This window comes from Phyllobates terribilis, unplaced genomic scaffold (genome assembly GCF_046119375.1).
Source record: "Phyllobates terribilis strain yellow unplaced genomic scaffold, ASM4611937v1 Scaffold_2__4_contigs__length_985480577, whole genome shotgun sequence".
Classification (NCBI taxonomy): domain Eukaryota; kingdom Metazoa; phylum Chordata; class Amphibia; order Anura; family Dendrobatidae; genus Phyllobates; species Phyllobates terribilis.
The window spans coordinates 795591808-795614332 of NW_027362762.1; the positions used below are offsets into that span (position 1 = coordinate 795591808).

The window sequence follows — 22525 nt, forward strand, 5'->3', positions numbered from 1 at the left end:
TTTTTTTTTCCCGTCGATATAGCTGAGTGTGGTTTATTGTGGGATGAATTGTAATTAGAATGACACCATCCGTTTTACCATGTGATGTACTGGAAAACAGGAGAAAAATTCAAATTGCAAAAAAAACGCAATTCCAAAACCGTTTTGTTTTCACGGTGTTCATTATATTACAAAAATGACCTGGCAATATAATTCTCCAGATTAGTACGATTATAGAGCATAGTAATTTTTGGGGGGCGGTGCCTTCACATTTTCATTATTGGGTCAATGGAGCTGTGTGAGAGCTTGTGTTTTGCAGGGTAAGCTGACGTTTTTATCATGATTTTAGGGTAGCTAGGACGTATTGATCAGTTCTTGTTGCGTTTTTTGCTGTGTTGCAGCTACCTAAAAAAATGCAGTTTTGGCATTAATGTTATACTTTGATAGATCAGACTTTTTCAGATGTGGAGATGCCACGTGTCTCTTTCTTTTTTTATTTTCCCTTATTTTTAATGGGTGAAAAGGCAGATTATTTAATCTTTTTCATTTTTCATAACATATTTCTTATTTTCACTGTATTTATTAGTTCACTTAGGGGACTTGGACCTGTCGATTATATGTACTATACACAGCAATACCACGGTATTGCTGTGTATAGCTAAAAAAATCATGGTCTCCTATGAAATCCAGCCACAGTTTTCAGAATACTCCCAGTTGTGATGCCACCCATTGAACCCTACGGTAGCATTGCGGGGGTGATGATTGGGGCGATAGACACGTAAAATATCATGCCCCCATTGTAAGTGCCGCTATCAGAGATAGACAGCGGCATTTTATAGGATAGCAGCCTGTGGATAGGCCTTCAATATGTTCTGACAGGCCAATCCCTTTAATGATTTGTGAGTGGCAAATACATCTTCTAGCAATTAGATTCATGATTAATGGGCAACATTAAATTACATTTTCTTCTAGTTTACAATATTCTAAAGACTCTTTTTGGTCACTTATAATATACCGGTAATAACTAAAGAAACATCAGTCAATGAGAGCCGCTGCAATACCTGAAAATTGTCACATAATCTTATAGAGTATTTTAACATTTTATGTAATCACAAGAAATTAAGTTGTACATGGCAAAAATCTACATAATGTTGTTTTATGTGGACTGATGTAATCTACAAAATGCATGCCATAAGTGTAAACTGACAGCTAGGTTTCACAGAGCCCTATAGAAGTTCCTTCAAACAGTTTAAGTCAAAGAATCATTCATTCATACTCCTTCCCAGATCTCGAAATGGAAATTGTAGACCAGAACATTTATTTTAATTTGCCGTAGATGGATCCAAAAGCCACACAGTAATTGAATGCTATAATTTCCTTTAAAAAATGTGATGCTTGGACTTCATCCAACTGATGACAAATTCCAATTAAACAAAAAAAATATTTTTTCATAAATATATTCATAAAAATATACTGAAACTAAGTATAGCATAGTATCTAGCAAGCTTATAGACTCTTAAAGAGAACCTGTCAGCAGAATTTTGCATGTTAAAGTAAAGGCATGGCCGTAATAGGGCTGATATGCAGATTAAGTGTAATACCTTCAGTGAAGAAATCTGCTTTGTGGATCTTCTTTAATCACCATTTGAAGTTTTCTGCTAATTAGATTTCGGTGCACAGGGGTCGGACCGTACAATGTGTCTTCTCCTCTGATACTTGAAAGACATGTCACTACTTTTTCAGTGACCTGTCTCCTGTTTGAAATTTTGCGCCATTGCCATCAATGCGGGGGGGGGGGGCTCCAAAAGACATCATTGAGCCGAGATCTAAATCTGTGCATGTGCCGCCTGTGGTGCAACTTTATGAAAGACCAGACAGAAACTCAATCTGCACCTGAATGCCTACGACAATGATGGCACTGGCACAAAATTTCAAACAGGAGGCAGGTCACTTAGACAAGTAGTGACCTGTCATTGGAGGCAGGTGGAGGGGGAAGGAGAAGACCCAATGCACAGTCCTGTCCCTGTGCACTGAAATCTTCATTACCAGAAAACTTCAAATGCTGATTAAAGAAGAAGAACAAAGCCGATTTCTTGACCAAAGAAAACAATTGAATCTGTATATCAGCCCCAATACAGACATGTCTTTACTTTAACTTGCAAAATTGTGCTGACAGATTCTCTTTAGCAGCACTGGTAAATGCAGGAGCATGCAGCTGGCAATGGACAAGTACCGTATTTTTCGGAGGGAATATTCATGGTCTTTAATAGCAGGCACACTGACCACAGAGCGGCAGCAGGAGCCGCGCTGCGGTACAGTGTGCCAACTATTGAACAGACTGAATAGTCACTGCTCCCCACTCACAGAGTCCCGGCGTGGGGAGCAGTGAGTATTCCAGCACAGCGTCTAACACTGTGTGAGGGCGCATGGCAGAGACGCCAAGTGCACCCTGCTATGCGCTGCTCATACAGTGAGAGTATCGGCAGCAGAGCAGGACAGCACTGGAGCAGAGAGGAGGTGAGTATGATTGTTTATTTTTTTTTTTGTAGGCAGCGTGATGGGGGCTCAGAGGGTGCCATACATACCAGGATGGGGGCTCAGAGGGGTGCCATGCATACCAGGATGGGGTCTCAGAGGGGTGCCATACATACCAGGATGGGGGCTCAGAGGGGTGCCATACATACCAGGATGGGGGCTCAGAAGGTGCCATACATACCAGGATGAGGGCTCAGAGGGTGCCATGCATACCAGGAAGGGGGCTCAGAGGGGTGCCATACATACCAGGATGGGGGCTCAGAGGGTGCCATGCATACCAGGATGGGGGCTTAGAGGGTGCCATGCATACCAGGATGGGGGCTCAGAGGGTGCCATGCATACCAGGATGGGGGCTCAAGGGGTGCCATGCATACCAGGATGGGGGCTCAAGGGGTGCCATGCATACCAGGATGGGGGATAAAGGAGTTCCATGCATACCAGGATGGGGGATAAAGGGGTGACATGCATACCAGGATGGGGCATAAAGGGGTACCATGCATACCAGGATGGGATGGGGGGCACTTATACCAGGAAGGAGGGGCCATACATACCAGGATGGAGGATATTAACAGAATTGGGTGATATTACCCCAATACCAGTGTCAGCAGCAGACCCCCTCCCCCATAACAGGGCATCATGACCACATTTTTTGCTTAATTTTTTTTCCTATTTTCCTCCTTTAAAACCTAGGTGCGTCTTATGGTCCGGTGCATCTTATAGTCCGAAAAATACGGTAAATACCAGTGGAGACCATATACTGGTATACTGTAGTGTATTATATGCTTCACAATTCCAAGGATTTTATATTACAGAAATTTTCCTACTTTTACAAATGGTATATTGATGAAAAAAATATAATCAGTGTCTGTTGGTCCAAGCACTACAAACTACACTAATGGCTAAAATGGGCCACTCCTGACTCAGCACTGTGCAAGAATAGCAATTCAGCACCATTTATGTCATTGCCTCGTCTTTCAAGACATCAGTGAGAAAGCTAGAAGCCAGATCCCCACCAATTAGACATAGCTCATCAATGCCTAAGCTTGCAGCACCCTTTAGGATATGGTCTAGGTTATAACTCCCTCCTGTACCATGAATGTCTCTCAGAAAACATTTATTTTACTCCAATTACCAAATGGTAACTGAGCCGGATCTTATGGGAACCGAAAGAAGGACAGAACCATGTTTTTCTAATCTTAGATAACCACTTTAATTTGTCAAATTTACCACTCCTCTTCCATCCAACTTAATTTTGACAGCGTTTGCACAAACGTGTTGTACGCTTGCCTAAGCTGGCCCTTCAGTTAGTGATCTAGTGTTGGTTAAGATGTAGGAAATGTATCCTGAAACCTTATATTACATAAAGTTTGTGCATTTAAAGGGTTATTCCCATCTTCTTAAATGGGTAAAATTTCAAAGTGCTTATAAAAACAAGCAACTTTGCAATTTTCTTGTTATTAAAATTCCTCTTAATGGTGTCAATTATTATTTTATTGATTATGGCTTGTTGCCTCGGTTGTCGGCCACCATTGCACTCTAGCTATCGTGGCCAAATATGCCCAGTGCTTACCAGTTTATTCCAACAGAGCTTGTGAGCACTGCATTGAAGCTGTGTGGGATAGCTGGGTGCCCTGTTAGCGCCCACTCCTGGACAGCTTAAAGAGAACCTGTCATCAGCATTTTATACTCCAACCTGATGGCACATATATAAAGGCACTTTCAGGCTGAATAAATCCTTACCATTCTTGTAGATATCCCTTTTGCTGTTTTAGAGAAATCCATAGTTGACACTGTATGCTAATGAGTTGCAAGTGCATTGGGGTGAGCAGTGCACTTACAGATATCCTGCTTCTCTGCCTTTTTCCTGCCTACCTCCTGTCTTTGAATGACAGGTCACTGAAACACTTGCAGTCAGTCAGACAGGAGGCAGGCATCAGGCGGGGAATAGGGAGAGAGGCAGGAGAGCTTCAAGTGCATTGCCCAGCCCAATGCACTCGCAACTGATTAGAATACAATGTCAACAATAGATTTCTCTAAAATAGTTTAGCTTTATTGTAGAAAAGATTTAATCAGCATTAATATATGTATGCCATTAGTCTAGGGGAAAAAATCCTGATGAAGGGTTCCCTTTCATTGCTTCTGTCCTCCTCTAATGCTGCAGAGGCAATTCTACATCATATATCAGTATCAGGAACGCATAGTCAGGGCCAACAGCGCGGCGGCTCAAAACTATCAATCAAGTAGGAGCAAGTGCGCAGTTCGGAGGTTGGGGAGCGGTGCACTCCAGAAAAGATGTGGGACAAACCCTTTAAAAACCAGTTGCTGCATACAGGTGCAGTCACTGCGTGATCAGAAAAGATATGTTTAGTCATACTGTGTGCGTTGTATGGTATTTCCCCACCCACAATAATTCAGGCTTTACACTAAAAGCAGCCACATTCCTTTTGTTAGTCACATACTGTATTTTGAAATATCCTCTTTACTGGCAGCTGATGTGACATATCACTAGTGTCACGCTTACCCTTATTTCTGCTTTACAGTCAGAAACCACACCTTATCAGCACAAACAGGTGTACACTTATAGGTAGGTGACAGGTTACGAGAAAAATGATTTCTTGACCTGAAGTGTGAATTAACCACTTACGATAAAAGTTTAAAAACTTGGTGAGGTCAACATTTTTCTAAGGTGAGTTGTGATGCCACACATGTATTCTGTGGTTCTGCCCCGTGTGTTACTGCTGAAAGAAACTCTAATCTGCTAAAAGTTTAATTGAAAGACTGGACAGAGTTCAAAATGATATTGATTGAGTGCAGCGCCGCACCTAAGCTCCTCTAGGCTCCCCTTCAGTCTAGCACATTTACATTCTTTACATGGGTGTATACAGAAAAGCTCATATTTTTAGACACAGATTTATACTATTCCATGCAAAGTAAATCCATTTACCCTACAAAAAAACTTAGCCGGAATTAATTGAGATGTGATGAGGGTCCTGTTTACCTTATCCTAATGTAAATGATTATATTGACATTTTTCCAGTTATTCTGAGTGATTTATTTCCTTTGTATACTATACCTGTTCATAGTTGGGGGATGGCAATTACAATGGGAAAATGTCCTGTCTAGGGAGCTTGAGTTTCTTACCTATTTCTGGGATAGTCAGAATGCACATCAATATACATATTGGCTGAATATTCTTTAATTTCACAGGACGATGTTTTGTTTTGACACTTGATGAACTCAGGAAACCATAGAGCAACATCCTGAAAAACACAAAACTGTATTCAGAACATCTGACTGAAGGAGAAAAATTACATTTTAGGTATAGTTTTGCCTTATTCACATTTAATAAAGGGGTTATTCACTACTAGTTAATGGGTCCAGGGAAGAAAGGAATAAAATGAAAGAAGTTGTCCGGTACTTTTTTTAAATTGCCCAATGTATTCAGCATGTGGGCATAAGTATATTTCTAAATACCTTGTGTTGCAGATAATGCCTGTGAGCGGCGCTATCGGTGGCCGCTCACAGGCATCACGTGACCCCGCGCTGACGTCACAAGTGAGGCGTGACTCAGCGCTGGGGTCCCCGCGGTGGCTGCTGGGTTGTGGGCATGGTTATTCCCCTAGTCACACCCAGAATCCACCACACACTTTCCCAATGAATGGGGAGAGGGAGAGCACGGGGTGGATGCCGGGTGTGACGCAGGAGAATAACCCCGCCCACAACCCAGCAGCCACCGGTGGAATGCAGAAGAGGGACCCTCGGCTGCAGCCTGGACTTGTCGTGACGTCAGCGTCGGCTGCAGCCGAGGGTCACGTGATGCCTGTGAGCGGCCAGTGATAGCGCCGCTCACAGGCATTATCTGCAGCACAAGGTATTTACAGAGATACTTATGCTCACATGCTGAATACATTGGGCAACTTAAAAAAGTACCGGACAACCCCTTTAAAATTGATACCTCCCAGGACTGGCACCACTCCTCCATAGTAAACAATGCTTTATCCAATGGTCTTTTATAGACCTCCAAGTTTACCGTCACATGAGTACTGCAGCCAATCAATGGCCGGTGATCAACTGCAGAAATCATATTTTGTCTGATTGGAAGAAGCACTGTTTCTTTTGCTTGGACAATATGTGAATGCGGCAGCCAATCAGGGTTCACAGTTGGCTCCTCCAAAATCAGATCTGCAATCCCCAAAAGTCTGCTGAGATCAATATCAGGCGGGGGCATTACAGGAACGCTGCAGCCGATCAGCAATCGCTGACTGTCTGCATCAGTCACATGATGCCCCCGCCTGATGTTGATTCCAGCAGGAGATGCAGCACTGACTAAAGAGAAGCGGCACAAGTCCTGGAGCTGAGTATACATTTTTTTCACCTTCCTGAACCCATTAATAGCTGTACAATATGAACAATGGGGCTAGAAAAAAAAACAAATATAAAAGGACTGCTACACTCCTTTATGGCAGTATGGTACAAAAAATGACTGATTCACAGACATGTGAATAGTACCATAGACTTTACTGGGTACAAGTACTCTCTGTAAAAATCGTGGATAGAATACATATATGATTTACAGATGTCTGAAAGAGCATTTTCTCTGTAAATGCTGAGTGTACACCCTCTTCTTGACCGATTAGCAGCTCCCTTACCCGTCACACAGCACAGAGTCACATACAATAAGGAATAAGTAATGCTGAAATGTACCTGGTATTTCTGGCTTTAACTTTTGAAAATAAAAGGGTCAGTAATATATTTTGGACTAATGCACTTTAATGACTTTTCTTAAAGAGAATGAGTCATCTGAAATATAAACCAGGGGTCTCAAACATATAAACCAGGGGTCTCAAACATATAAACCAGGGGTCTCAAACATATAAACCAGGGGTCTCAAACTCGGCTAAGTATATGGGCCGCACATTTAAAAAATGTGAATTTGAAGGGCCGCATTCTTTGCAGGATGATATGAAATTTTTAATGATACCATATTGTTTTTTTATACACCTTTTGGATCATTTTTTTAACATTTTTGGCTTTTTTATTTTATTTTTTTAAATGACATTAATTTTCTATGCTATGGTACAGTTTTATAGTTTTTACAATTTTTATTTCCTTTTTGTGTCCTCTAATTGGCCACATAGTGATTTCTTTTCTTACAATTAGCATCATATAGTAATTCTGACCAACTTCTTATAGTAATGTCCCCATCTTGTATTAAAGTGCCCAACCTGGTCCCCATCTTGTAGTAATGTACCCATCTTCGTCCCTAACTTGTAGTAATGGCCCATCCTGATTCCCATTTTGTAGTAATGTGCCGATTCTGATCCCCATTTTGTAGTAATGTGCCCATCCTGGTCCCCATCTTGTAGTAATGTGCCCATCCTGGTCCCCATCTTTTAGTAATGTGCCCATCCTGGTCCCCATCTTGTAGTAATGGGCCCATCCTGGTCCCCATCTTGTAGTAATGGGCCAATCCCCGTCCCCATCTTGTAGTAATGGGCCCATCCCGGTCCCCATCTTGTAGTACTGGGCCCATGTCCCCATTTTGCAGTAATGGGCCCATCCCCGTCCCAATCTTGTAGTAATGGGCCCATCTCGGTCCCCATCTTGTAGTAAGCCCATCACCGTTCCCATGTTGTAGTAATGGGCCCATCCCCGTCCCCATCTTGTTGTAACGGGCCCATCCCGGTCCCCATCTTGTAGTAATGGGCCCATCCCGGTCCCCATCTTGTAGTAATGGGCCCATCTCGGTCCCCATCTTGTAGTAATGGGCCCATCCCCGTTCCCATGTTGTAGTAATGGGCCCATCCCCATCCCCATCTTGTTGTAATGGGCCCATCCCGGTCCCTAACTTGTAGAACATCAAGAGAATGCCAAGAGTGTGCAAAGCAGTCAACAAAGCAAAAGGTGGCTACTTTGAAGAACCTAGAATATAAGACATATTTTCAGTTGTTTCACACTTTTTTGTTAAGTATATAATTCCACATGTGTTAATTCATAGTTTTGATGCCTTCAGTGTGAATGTACAATTTTCATAGTCATGAAAATACAGAAAAATCTTTAAATGAGAAGGTGTGTCCAAACTTTTGGTCTGTACTGTATATATATATATTCTTTTTCTGTATCACCATTGATATTAAAAAAAGATTGTAATCCTTGCAATTTTCACATTGGCTAGTAAACCTAATGCTAGACTCATACATATTCCCTGTTCGGTACAGATGGCTTTTCAGCAATGTCATAACCATTGCAGGCAGGATTACAATGGAAGGTAACACCTCTATATAACGTAGATAGCACATTATCCTATATTTAGAATAAGTGACAATGGTAACAGCTCATCTCCTTTCTTTTCCTGTGCAATGCCCTTTGCACAGATTACAACATGCCTTGAAAACTCTTCTTTAGAAGTCAATGAGTCAGAAAGAGTCTATTGCTGTCTATGTGACAGCTGAACAGTGATCTGTATAGAACAGAAAACACTGGGCTTATTGGCCAGTGGGAATGTCTGTGTCTGTCTCTAGCTCCTCCTTTCCCCCTCCTCTCTCCATAGACTCTTATGAGCAGCAACTGTAATCTCCGTAACGTGAAAATCTGTCTTCACTGAATACAGATTTTACTCCTCGTATCTATAGAGTTTGCTTTCTTTGTACCTGCACAGATGAGCCTGCTGTAAAAACCAATCTGCATCTTACTATTTATGTCAGTAAACAAGAAGAGGGATCTGAAACGTTTCCCCTGGAGAAAGGAACCATGAGAACCACAGTGTCGGGCACCTGAAGTATTACTAGGGCCAGGACTTTGATAAAAGAGGAGTAACAAAATGTAATATAAGTAAGATTTTGACAATGTACAGGTGCTTACATTACATGCTATTTACACGTTTGTCAGTTTTGTGGGAAAACTCCTTTATAATGTTATAAAGTTTCATGTATTCACTCCTGTACTTTGAAACTATGCACGCTGCCAAAAAATTATATTACACACTCTTTATCGTTCAATTACCCAATGACAAACAAGCTATTATCCATGTATTTAATATTGATCTATGTAAGCCTATGTGGAAGCTTACAATGGATTTGTGCATGTGCTTGATCTCTTTTAATGCCCATTATATCTCATGCTTTTTGTCTACTGGGTGTATTCAGCACTGCATAATAAGATCAGCAGAAATGAGCAATGAAGGAGACGATTAATAAAAGAGACAAGCCTAGCTGGAGCAGCTAGAATAACGATTTTGGAAGACTCCCACGACTGGTGTCATCACGGGCTACTGTTTCTCCACACCAGAACAATGAGATTCTCTTACAGGAATTTGGTTCTTTAAAAAAACAAATCTGAAGAGTTCAGGGTCACACAGGACACGGCACACTGGCGGAGAATAAGGCACCAGGTCTCGTCTAATAGGCATTTGTCAGATTAAAAAGGAGGCAAAAAATAAAAGGTTTATTATATCCCTCTTCTGAGTATAAAGCATAATGAAGAGCTAAGGTAAGCCTGTCATTAACTGGTGCAATAGACAGTTCAGTGCGGTCAAGATGCTTTAAATGAATTTTCCATTTCAAGGTATCTATTCACGGATGGAAATAGAATGGTCCTATAATTATTGTATTATGTGACTTGGGAAAAAAATCACCCCAAGTGGTAATTTAATGTTCCTCATTATGATACTATTCTGGCACCATAATTAAATTCAGCAAAATAACACATTTACAAATAGTTTAGCCTGGATGGACCTTAGAATTGGCAATGAAAGCTTCTTTCGTACCTCTGTGAGGGAAGTCAGAGATAAATATAAGCACCTGAAAATGGCACCCATAATATTTGTCAGTATTTAGCCCTAAGACCTCATTCACACATCAATATTTTTGCATCAGGATTTGTATGCCAAAACCAGGAGTGTCTCCAAAACACAGAACAGGCGTCAATCTTTCAATTATAGTTTTTCTGTGTAAGTTCCACTCCTGGCTATGGCATACAAATACTGATGCAAAAATGCTGACATGTGAATGAGGCCCAGGAGGGCATTCACATTGTGCCAGGAGATGTAAACAAGCATACACAGTGGTGTGAAAAAGTGTTTGCCCCCTTCCTGATTTCTTATTCTTTTGCATGTTTGTTACAATTAAATGTTTCAGATCACAAAACTAATTTAAATATTTGACAAAGATAACACAAGTAAACACAAAATGAAGTGAATATATTTATTATTAAAGGAAAAAGAAATCCAAACCTACAGGGCCCTGTGTGAAAAAGTGATTGCCCCCCTAAACCTAATAACTGGTTGGGCCACCCTTAGCAGCAACAACTGCAATCAAGAGTTTGCGATAACTGGCAATGAATCTTTTACAACGCTCTGGAGGAATTTTGGCCACTCATCTTTGCAAAATTGTTGTAATTCAGCCAGATTGGAGGGTTTCCAATGATGAACCCCATTTTTAAGGTCATTCCACAGCATCTCAGTCAGATTAAGGTCAGGACTGTGACTAGGCCACTCCAAAGTCTTAAAGGGAATCTGTCACCCCCTGGCACTTATCTGACCTCTAATATGGGCATACAGGTGATAGAAATGTAAATCTATACTTACCTGTATGCCTCATATTAGAGGTCTTGTTGCAGTGAAATGTCTTTTTATTCTTTCAAGTTTCTGACTTTTGCAGGCCGGGGGATGGGAAGAAATCTCCGCCTCCTGTTTGAATTATACATTTTTCCCCCTCCCCTGCATGTCACAGTGCCCTGTGATGTGCAGTTCCATAGGCCATATCCCGCGCCTGCGCAATTTTCCTTGTACGCAAGACGCACTTTACCCTCCCGTCTATGTTCAAGTACTAGCCTCATCACTGTCCCTGCTGTCCAGTGCAGGCAGGGAACCATGATGAGGGCCGGTGCTTGGGAACAGCGCTAACTGTACATTGATTCCCAAGTGCCGGTACGTGTGATCCTGATGCGGCACACGGTTGCAACAAGTGTGACACACGGGACAGGGATATCTCCGCTATCGCTTTTTCCGGTACTGGAAATATATGGACGTGTGAAACCGGCCTAAATGTGTTTGACGTATCCACTGGGAGCTTTCACAACACCTTTGGCAAGCAGACACTATACTGCAAAGTAAATGTATTTTTAAGGCCTCATTCAGACGACCATTTTTTCACAAGTGAAGAAATTGACTGATTTTCACCAATGCTTTGGATTCGATTTTCATCAGTGATTTTCTTGAATGAAAAATGCAAAGTTTCTTCAACTTATTGCGAAATTAAAAGCAGACAGTACACAGATTGTACAAGGATGGCATTAGCGATTTTCACAGACCCATCAACTTCTGTGGATGATTTTGAACCGTGACTTGGCTCAAAAATGAACATGTCTTGCGTGATTTTTTCGAGGCCACATGGTCCGCAAGAAAAACATGGACATGTGAACTTCACCATAGAGTATAATTGGCACATGTTGTATCCATGAAAAACAAAGTTAGAACATGTAATTGAAAAATAGACATCTGAATGAGGCCGAAGAGGGCAGATTGTACAATTGCTACCATGACCAATCTGCATTAACTAGTGGTGCATATGCAGTTACGTAGTTTCTGTTCTTCTTACAACACATTTATTTAGCTGTCTGTACAATGTATAATGCAGATGGTGCACAGAAGTGGAAATCAGAAGCGTACAGATTGTGGTGTGTCACAGGAGTAAGCCCGAGTTTATTATTAAAAAAGGTAAGCAGAACTTGCACACACTGGATATCCAACGTAATTACATACAGTACAGACCAAAAGTTTGGACACACCTTCTCATTTAAAGATTTCTCTGTATTTTCATGACTATGAAAATTGTACATTCACACTGAAGGCATCAAAACTATGAATTAACACATGTGGAATTATATACTTATCAAAAAAGTGTGAAACAACTAAAAATATGTCTTATATTCTAGGTTCTTCAAAGTAGCCACCTTTTGCTTTGATGACTGCTTTGCACACTCTTGGCATTCTCTTGATGAGCTTCAAGAGGTAGTCACCGGAAATGGCTTTCACTTCACAGGTGTGCCCTGTCAGGTTTAATAAGTGGGATTTCTTGCCTTATAAATGGGGTTGGGACCATCAGTTGTGTTGTGCAGAAGTCTGGTGAATATACAGCTGATAGTCTTACTGAATAGACTATTAGAATTTGTATTATGGCAAGAAAAAAAACGCTAAGTAAAGAAAATCGAGTGGCCATCATTACTTTAAGAAATGAAGGTCAGTCAGTCCGAAAAATTGGGCAAACTTTGAAAGTGTCCCCAAGTGCAGTTGCAAAAACCATCAAGCGCTACAAAGAATCTGGCTCACATGAGGACCGCGCCAGGAAAGGAAGACCAAGAGTCACCTCTGCTTCTGAGGATAAGTTTATCCGAGTCACCAGCCTCAGAAATCGCAGGTTAACAGCAGCTCAGATTAGAGACCAGGTCAATGCCACACAGAGTTCTAGCAGCAGACACATCTCTTCAACAACTGTTAAGAGGAGACTTTGTGCAGCAGGCCTTCATGGTAAAATAGCTGCTAAGAAACCACTGCTAAGGACAGGCAACAAGCAGAAGAGACTTGTTTGGGCCAAAGAACACAAGGAATGGACATTAGACCAGTGGATATCTGTGCTTTGGTCTGATGAGTCCAAATTTGAGATCTTTGGTTCCAACCACCGTGTCTTTGTGCGACGCAGAAAAGGTGACCGGATGGACTCTACATGCCTGGTTCCCACCGTGAAGCATGGAGGAGGAGGTGTGATGGTGTGGGGGTGCTTTACTGGTGACACTGTTGGGGATTTCTTCAAAATTGAAGGCATACTGAACCAGCATGGCTACCACAGGATCTTGCAGCGGCATGCTATTCCATCCGGTTTGCGTTTAGTTGGACCATCATTTATTTTTCAACAGGACAATGACCCCAAACACACCTCCAGGCTGTTTAAGGGCTATTTGACCAAGAAGGAGAGTGATGGGGTGCTACGCCAGATGACCTGGCCACCACAGTCACCAGACCTGAACCCAATCGAGATGGTTTGGGGTGAGCTGGACCGCAGAGTGAAGGCCAAATGGCCAACAAGTGCTAAGGATCTCTGGGAACTCCTTCAAGGTTGTTAGAAGACCATCTCCAGTGACAACCTCTTGAAGCTGATGAAGAGAATGTCAAGAGTGTGCAAAGCAGTCATCAAAGCAAAAGGTGGCTACTTTGAAGAACCTAGAATATAAGACATATTTTCAGTTGTTTCACACTTTTTTTGTCAATTATATAATTACACATGTGTTATTTCATAGTTTTGATGCCTTCAGTGTGAATGTACAATTTTCATAGTCATGAAAATACAGAAAAATCTTTAAATGAGAAGGTGTGTCCAAACTTTTGGTCTGTACTGTAGATACCATTACGTCATGGACTTTAAAGCGGCAATAAATAAATGTTATTCCTTTCATATTGAAAAGTTATATAATTTTCCAATGTACTTTCTCTTTTAAATCCTCATGGATGTCAAGATCTTTGCTTGAAGTCATTTAATAGAAGCATTAATTCGTTAGATCTATTGGGTACAAATCTATCACCGCGTAATAACTTTTGCTGAAATCAGAAAACCCATTTAGATGGCCTCGTATAACATTCAAATAATATGCCATGTATTGGGCTGTAATTTCATGTATTTGGCCCTTAATGTTAAATAGTTCTAAAAATGATTGCATTATCCATGTGGAATAATTTATATAACTATATTTTTTTGCTGGATGTGCTGGCAGGGCAAGGCATTTTGGGGAATCAATTCTACAATCAAGATGGTGAACAAAATCCGAACTATTCACATATGTCTAATTTTATTTTTGTCCAATTGAGGGCTAACTTGTCATGTTTTAAAGAATCGTGTGACTTTTTGCTCTAAAAAGGTGCAGAAAAGGTAAAATACAAAAAAATCTGTACTTTTGAACCTGTAAGTGCCATTTTGAAAAATTTGGCACAAAAAAACAAACAAAAAATGGCATCAAAGACTACTAGAAAAAAAAGTAGTCACTTAAAAAAAAAAAAAAAAAAAACAGCAAATGAAAAATGAGAAACTTATGGCCCCGATTCAAGACCAGCAATTCTCTCACGAGTCTTGATGAGGGGGCGTGCTGGAGTTAGACGCTCCTGAATCATTAAGACGCATGCCTCTTAATGAATAAGGCACGTCTGACAAGTGGCATCTTCATCCATGTGTGCCTTGTCACAAATGTTACTCCAGTTTTGGTTGCTACGCCCCTGTCCACTTTGTTGCTGCTGGGCAAAATTAGCTTGAATGCCATAAGTTGCAAAATTTTACCGCAGCATCACTTTCTGCCAAAATTTTGCAACATTTCAAAGCTTTTAAGTCCAGAATTCTGGTGTAAAAGCTTTGATGAATCTGGCCTATTGTCTTTCCTTTCATTATGCATGTGAAATAAACAGGATTTTGTTATACACAGGACGCGATCAGATGAGGAACAGGATGGGCAGCATGAAGCTTGCATCTTTTCATGTGGGAGATGGGCTTGATCTCTACACACACTAGCGGGGAGCCATTGGCACGCTGTAGACATCCACAATAAAGAACATACACGGTTTTATATAAACAATCCTACAATTAGTTCTTGACCAAATAACCTTACTTTCCTAAGCACATTTCCAGCCAAATTAGGATAAAGGAAAAAGAACACTGGAAAGAAATCTGGAAAAGTTTAAAGTTAGGATTGAGCGGGGGGATATCTGACAGGAAAGTCAGCAAAACTGTCAAATGCTGCATCACGGCAAAGTTTGCATCTCCCGAAGACAAGCCAATATTGTGGCAGGAATCTCAAATTGTTGCAGAGACATATACAGGTGCTTCTCACAAAATTAGAATATCATCAAAAAGTTAATTTATTTCAGTTCTTCAATACAAAAAGTGAAACTCATATATTATAGAGTCATTACAAACAGAGTGATCTATTTCAAGTGTTTATTTCTGTTAATGTTGATGATTATGGCTTACATCCAATGAAAACACAAAAGTCATTATCTCAGAAAATTAGAATACTTTATAACAACAGCTTGAAAAATGTTTTTAAAATCCGAAATGTTGGCCTACTGAAATGTATGTTCAGTAAATGCACTCAATACTTGGTCGGGGCTCCTTTTGCATCAATTACTGCATCAATGCGGCGTGGCATGGAGGCGATCAGCCTGTGGCACTGCTGAGGTGTTATGGAAGCCCAGGTTGCTTTGATAGTAGCCTTCAGCTTGTCTGCACTGTTGGGTAAAGGTGTCTCTCATCTTCCTCTTGACAATACCCCATAGATTCTCTATGGGGTTAAGGTCAGGCGAGTTTGCTGGCCAATCAAGCACAGTGATACTGTTGTTTTTAAACCAGGTATTGGTACTTTTGGCAGTGTGGACAGGGGCCAAGTCCTGCTGGAGAATGAAATTTCCATCTCCAAAAAGCTTGTCGGCAGAGGGAAGCATGAAGTGCTCTAAAATTTCCTGGTAGACGGAAGCGTTGACTTTGGTCTTGATAAAACACAGTGGACCTACACCAGCAGATGACATGGCTCCCCAAACCATCACTGATTGTGGAAACTTCACACTAGACCTCAAGCAGCTTGGATTGTGGCCTCTCCACTCTTCCTCCAGACTCTGGGATCTTGATTTCCAAATGAAACGCAAAACTTACTTTCAACTGAAAACAACACCTTGGACCACTGAGCAACAGTCCAGGTCTTTTTCTCCTTGTCCCAGGTAAGACGCTAATGTCGTTGTCTATTGGTCATGAGTGGCTTGACACAAGGAATGCGACACTTGTAGCCCATGTCCTGGATACGTCTGTGTGTGGTGGCTCTTGAAGCAATGACTCCAGCAGCAGTCCTCTCCTTGTGAATCTCCCCCAAATTTTTGAATGGCCTTTTCTTAACAATCCTTTCAAGGCTGTGGTTATCCCGGTTGCTTTGCACCTTTTTCTACCACACTTTTTCCTTCCACTCACCTTTCCATTAATATACTTGGATACAGCACTCTGTGAACGGCCAGCTTCTTTAGCAATGACCTTTTGTGGCTTACCCTCCTTGTGGAGTGTGTCAATGACTGACTTCTGGACATCTATCAAGTCAGCAGTCTTCCCCATGATTGTGGAGCCTACTGAAACAGACTAAGGGTCCTTTTTAAATGCTTAGGAAGCCTTTGCAGGTGTTTTTTGTTAATTATTCTACTTTACTGAGATAATGACTTCAGTGTTTTCATTGACTGTAAGCCATCATCATCAACATTAACAGAAATAAACACTTGAAATAGATCACTCTGTTTGTAATGACTCTATATAATGGGAGTTTCACTTTTTGTATTAAAGAACTGAAATAAGTTAACTTTTTTATGATATTCTAATTTTGTGAGAAGCACCTGTATATACCCTACTTGAGTTTATAGTAAGGGATTGTCCTTATATGTGACTGTATGTAAAGCCTAATGCTGGATCATGTAATATGATATAAAAATATGTAATTAGAAAAATTAGAAATTTCCTAATTAATATTTCATCATCATAGTGTGAGACAGTGTGTTTTTGGACAAGTTATAGTTTGCACCAATTTGGCGTACACTAGTTCTAATTTATTAACTTTTATGATTTTTGAAGGGTTTTGATAATGGGGAAAAACAGTAATTCAACACCATGTACTGTACATGGATAATGATTATCTACAGTGATACTATTTATTTTATAGTCAGATATTTCTGGATAAAATAATCTTTCAGTAAAAACTTTTTTTGGGGGGGTGGGACGGGAAGGAATCTTCCCTTCACTTTCCAAAGTGTCTTTGCCTGTCAGTGTTGCAATCTATTCGGCCTTGCCTATAAACATTTTTTGAAGTTAAAGTCTTCTTTAGTTATAGTTTTTTTAGTCATTTGAAAACTGATCACTCATATTATACACCACAATCTGCATTGTAGTTTATTATGCTGTAAGTGCTGTTTACTAGGCTCTGCCTTATGAGGTTTACATATGCAGCCGACATGGGAACATGGTTAGGTCATAGCAACTTTCTATCACCCTGCAGTCAAGTCACAAAGGAGCCATTGGGATGACAGGGGAGCCTTCCCCTACTATCTAACCTTCTAGATACTACAGCTACTACTGACTATAGCATCTATGGGAGCTAATTGGCGGGCATCAGAGACTCCTCTGATCCTGGCTGTTGCAGTAGCCGAGCCAGGGTCTGGTTGTAATCATCATTCGAACATAGGTTTCATACCCGATACATGACCCAGCTGTGCTATTAAGCTTTTTTTTCAGATGATTCAATTGCTATTAGGACTTATTAATGTGTTCATTTGCTGGAAGTTTTTAAACATGGATTGAAACAGTAAAGATTCTCTGGCATTTCAGGAAAAATAAACTTTCAAGATCCCAGACCTGACTGACAAGTCCGGCGTTGCCCCCGGCCAGCACTTCCCACCGCTGCTGCAGGTAGATGACAGGTATCTCAATTGTGTGCATGTAGGGAGAGACCTGTCAGTCACCTCTAGCAAAACTGGGAATAGCCGACCGGGGGCTAGTCTCGTCTACAGCTGTGACCTCTGACCACCTCTTCCCAGTGCTGCTAGATACAATTGACAGGTATCGTCCTATGTGCACACAAAGGAGAGACTTGTCAATCACCTACAGTAGGAAAAGCTGGCCAAGGGTAATACCGGACCAGTCTAATCTCAAACTATGGTCCCCGACTGCATCAATAACATTCATCTTCTCTGTAACATTGGAGCGTTCCAGAGAAAAATATATCCTGGCTCCAATTGTGAAGCCAGGATATGATTCATGTAGCCCAAGGTCTGAGTAGCATGCATCAGGTGACAGCTTCCCTTTAAGTGTGAATATTCTGCTGGCAAATTATATCAACTGGCAGACTTTAGCTATTCCCTAGATTTCTGTCAGTTTCCAGCCTTTTTAAATTGAATGGAAACCTGACAGAACAAAAGGTTAAGGTTAGGGATGAGCGGACCCGAATTTTAAAGTTCAGCGTTCGTTCCGGACAGCTACTGTCCTGTGCTAAACGCTGAACTCGGACTATCCCCGGAAGTCTGTTGCAATGTTCGGAGTTCCTGGGGAAGTGAGAGAGAGAATTTTCCAGTTCAAAAGTTTGGGTTCTGGTTCAAGTTCGGGCACAGTTCTGGTATCCGAACCGAACTTTGGAATAAAGTTCAGGTCGGGTACCAGAACCTGAACTTTCACATGTCCGCTAATCCCTAGTTAACGTGGTGTTCACATGTCTTTTTTTTTTAAACAGCTTTTTGAAGGGGATCAAAAATGATTGAAAATACTCTTTTTATTCATTACTAGGGGAAATCCACTTTGAAAGTCTTTCACTTCTTTGAAGCAGTTCATGACCTAATCAGCTCTGAGCTGGGCCCTGTCAAATCAAAAAGCTGCAAAAAAAAAAAGATATTAGGAAAACCTCATTGAAACAATGCTTCAGGAAAAGAATAAGTACTCCCCAAAATAGGAGCATTTCCTAAAGTGGTGTTCGCTTGAAAAACTCATTGTTTTTCAACGCTTCAAAAAGCTCTGTGTGAACAGCTCCTATTTCTAATTCTTCATTACTGTATGTGAGCAAAATGGAGACTGGGTGTATTGAAGTTTTGATTGTATATACAGCCACATATGTACAATCACATACAAAAATGAGAAAACTCCTTACGAGGGCAGACTATAGTCAAAATAGGATGCAGTTTAACTATATCTCAGTCAGTCGGTAGAATAACCAAAAGATAGACAACCTAGCAGATAGAACATAAGTAGGTCAGGAAGAGATGGCAAGTGTCTGTCAAAGGATGATTCAAATTGCCTCAAAATATAGTTTTATAAAACTACATTCAACCTCTTCCTGTCAGAGCATTTTTTTGTCCCCTGTCTTCCAAGTGCTACAGCTTTTTTTGTCTTCTTGTCAACATACACAAACAGAAATGAGGATCCAGCTCCGATATAAAAGCCAAGTCTTTAATAGAACAGTTAAAACAATGGCTATGTTGTGACACACCATATAGGTGTATTTGGTGGTTAGGAAGGTGCAAAAAATACAAACTACGGTAGTTTAATTTTTATATCGGAGCTGGATCCCCATTTCTATTTGTGCATCTTGCCTCCCCGACCGGTAGAGACGAGATCCGGCGCTCCGTCCATGGAACCCGTCGGGCATTCCTTCAAGGGTGAGCTGAATATTACTTCATGATATATGTTCCTGTCAACATACCCACATAAGGTTTTTTTTTTTTTTTCAAGGACAAGTGGCATTTTTGAATACCACCCTTTCACTTACCATATCTGTACTGAAAAAAAACATTAACATTTCTTTGCGAGGAAGTGTGAGAAAAAATATAATTCTGCCATAGTTGCCTAGACATGTAAACTTTATTTTTGGGTCAGTGTGATTATTGTAATAACACATTTAAATAGCCATATTATGCTTTTATATCTTTTTTTTTAAATAAAAAAACATTTTTTTTTGCAGAGTGAGAAGTATTTTTTTCTGGTAATATTTTGTGGTGTATTTGCTTCTTTTTGGCAGCTTGTTTTTTTCTATTCTTTATTTAGGAGGCAATATGACCAAGAAACAATTCTGTCATTTTTATTATTTCAACTTTCATTATGCGGGATAAAAAAATATCACAATATTTCAATCGCTTTTAGGTCTCATTTGTATGTATGCAAAAAACGGTCCAAATGTCACCAGTGTTCTTCATCCGATTTTCGTCAGTATATAGTCAGTGTTTCATGTTTTATCATCACTATTTAGTCAGTGTTGTAGGTATTACCATCAGTGTTTCATCAGTGATTTTCAGGTACGGAAAAATAAATTACAAAGCTTTTCGTATTCATTGCAATGGTAATCAGACAGCACACTGATGCCATCTGTTTGTTGTCCACATTTTTATGACCCATAGACTAGTATTGATAATTTTGATCAGTGACTCCAATCAAAAACGGACGTCTCTTGATTTTTTTTACAAATGGTCCGCAAAAAACCACTGACATGTGAGTAACAACATAAACTGTAATAGGTACATGTGCAAACCAAGGATAGAACACATACATGAAAAAGGGACATCTGAATGCTGCAATAGGCCTTGTTCACATTCTGCATTTTTGCCACGTTTTTGAGAGCATTTTTCAAGAGTAAAAAACGCTACATTTTACAGTACCAGCAAAATGAATAAGATTTCTAAAATCTAATGAACAGGCTGCTTATTTATTCCTTGCGGATTTGAACCTTCAAAGCATTTTTTTTAAATCTGCAGTATGTCAATTATTTCAGTGTTTTTGCGTTTTTTTTCACCAATTCGAATGAATAAGGAATAAAACGTAAAAACACATAATGTCAATAATGTGATTATTTTACGCAGCGGTTTTCCTGAAAACACTCTTATTTTTGCTGCAGAAAAATCTGCTGCAAATGCTCAACACGTGCACATAACCTTACGTAAATTCTCACTTTTAGGCCGAATTCACACGTTCAGTATTTGGTCAGTATTTTACCTCACTATTTGTAAGCCAAAACCAGGAGTGGGTGATAAATCCAGAAGTGGTGATGTGTTTCTATTATACTTTTCCTCTGATTGTTGCACTCCTGGTTTTGGCTTACAAATACTGATGTAAAATACTCACCAAATACTGAACGTGGCCTTTATCGCTTGTACAAAACACTTCAATACTTTTGATCATCTCCTAAACCCGCTCCATACCCGCACACTCGAAAGGTGTATCGCATGTGGGGAAGTTGTCAAAGGTTTACATTAACAGTAATCGCATAAACAAGGTTATATAACTTTACGATGTATTGTATGAACTTCACATTGTGCTTCTGTAGTAATACTTTACCATAGGAACAATTTCGCTTCTGAAATTCAAGCACAAGAGAACTTGTATTGTGCATTTGTAAACATTTGGAAGATTTGTGACATCAAAAGTCAAGGGAATAAAGTAGGAAACTCGAGATTTACATTGGAAAGAAATGTTGGAGCAATTATGAATGCCTGAGTAATTCACTCTTTAACTTCATATAACCCGCCTCATCATACCAATGAAATTTTACCTTTCTATAGGCTGTAATAACACTTGGCGGTTTTACTGCAGTTTTCTGAGTCAAAGCCAGAAGTGAATCCAGCAAAAAGGAGAAGTATAGGTCCTTACTTTACATTTCCCATTGTATTCTCTTAGCTTTTGCTTAAAAAGTGCACAAAGACAGCCGCAAAAACAGCTCATGATTCCAGCCGAAATGTTTCTAGCACACCAAAGTTGGATCAATTCATCACAGATTTTTCCGCCACAACCCGCTAACACTTCTGTCAACTGAGAAACACAGAAGATACAAGGAACACAAAATTCTCTTGACGCTAGAATAACAAGGATGGCACAAGCAAGCAGGATTTCATTTTTGGCCTCCTTGCACAGGTTGTGTCACATTTCTGAGCTGCTTTCTGACAGTAAAACACATTCATTTTTTTTTATCCCTGGCTGAACGAGTCTGCCATAAAGCATACATGTGTGTGTACGGAAGAGCACCTGTTATCACAATGTGCAGTCCTACTTAAGATGGATTTCTCTTCTTCCATTACAAAATGTGTAAGGTACTGTGAATTTGTATATATTTATATACATATAAATAAATATATATAAATATATATATATATATATATAAAATATATGATCACCAATTTAAAGAACAATATAGATGATTGAGAGTGTACAATTAAACTATAGCCCTACAATTAATGTGAAAAAAAAACCCACAAGAAATCCAGCACTCTTGCAAATTCAGTAGATGAATAAAATCACTTCTTTATTTTCAAAGGAAAAATCAAAAACAATCCAGCACATGGAACAGGGAAGAGATTATTACGCGTTTCGAGCACGCAGTGCGCTCTTAGTGTGCCATGATTAAGAACAGACTACGTGCTCGAAACGCGTAAGAATCTCTTCCCTGTTCCATGTGAAGGATTTTTTTAGATTTTTTC

General features: G+C 40.2%; 1 protein-coding gene across 3 annotated transcripts in view; it reads right to left on the reverse strand.

The window, feature by feature from the left end:
- The window catches only part of ADGRG2 (adhesion G protein-coupled receptor G2), a 209729-nt gene that overhangs the window by 158239 nt on the left and 28965 nt on the right, over positions 1-22525 (reverse strand). For all 3 annotated transcript variants that reach the window (XM_073667454.1, XM_073667458.1, XM_073667447.1), the window contains exon 2: positions 5656-5774. In XM_073667454.1, the coding sequence (XP_073523555.1) occupies positions 5656-5774 (119 nt within the window). The remainder of the gene's footprint in view (positions 1-5655; positions 5775-22525) is intronic.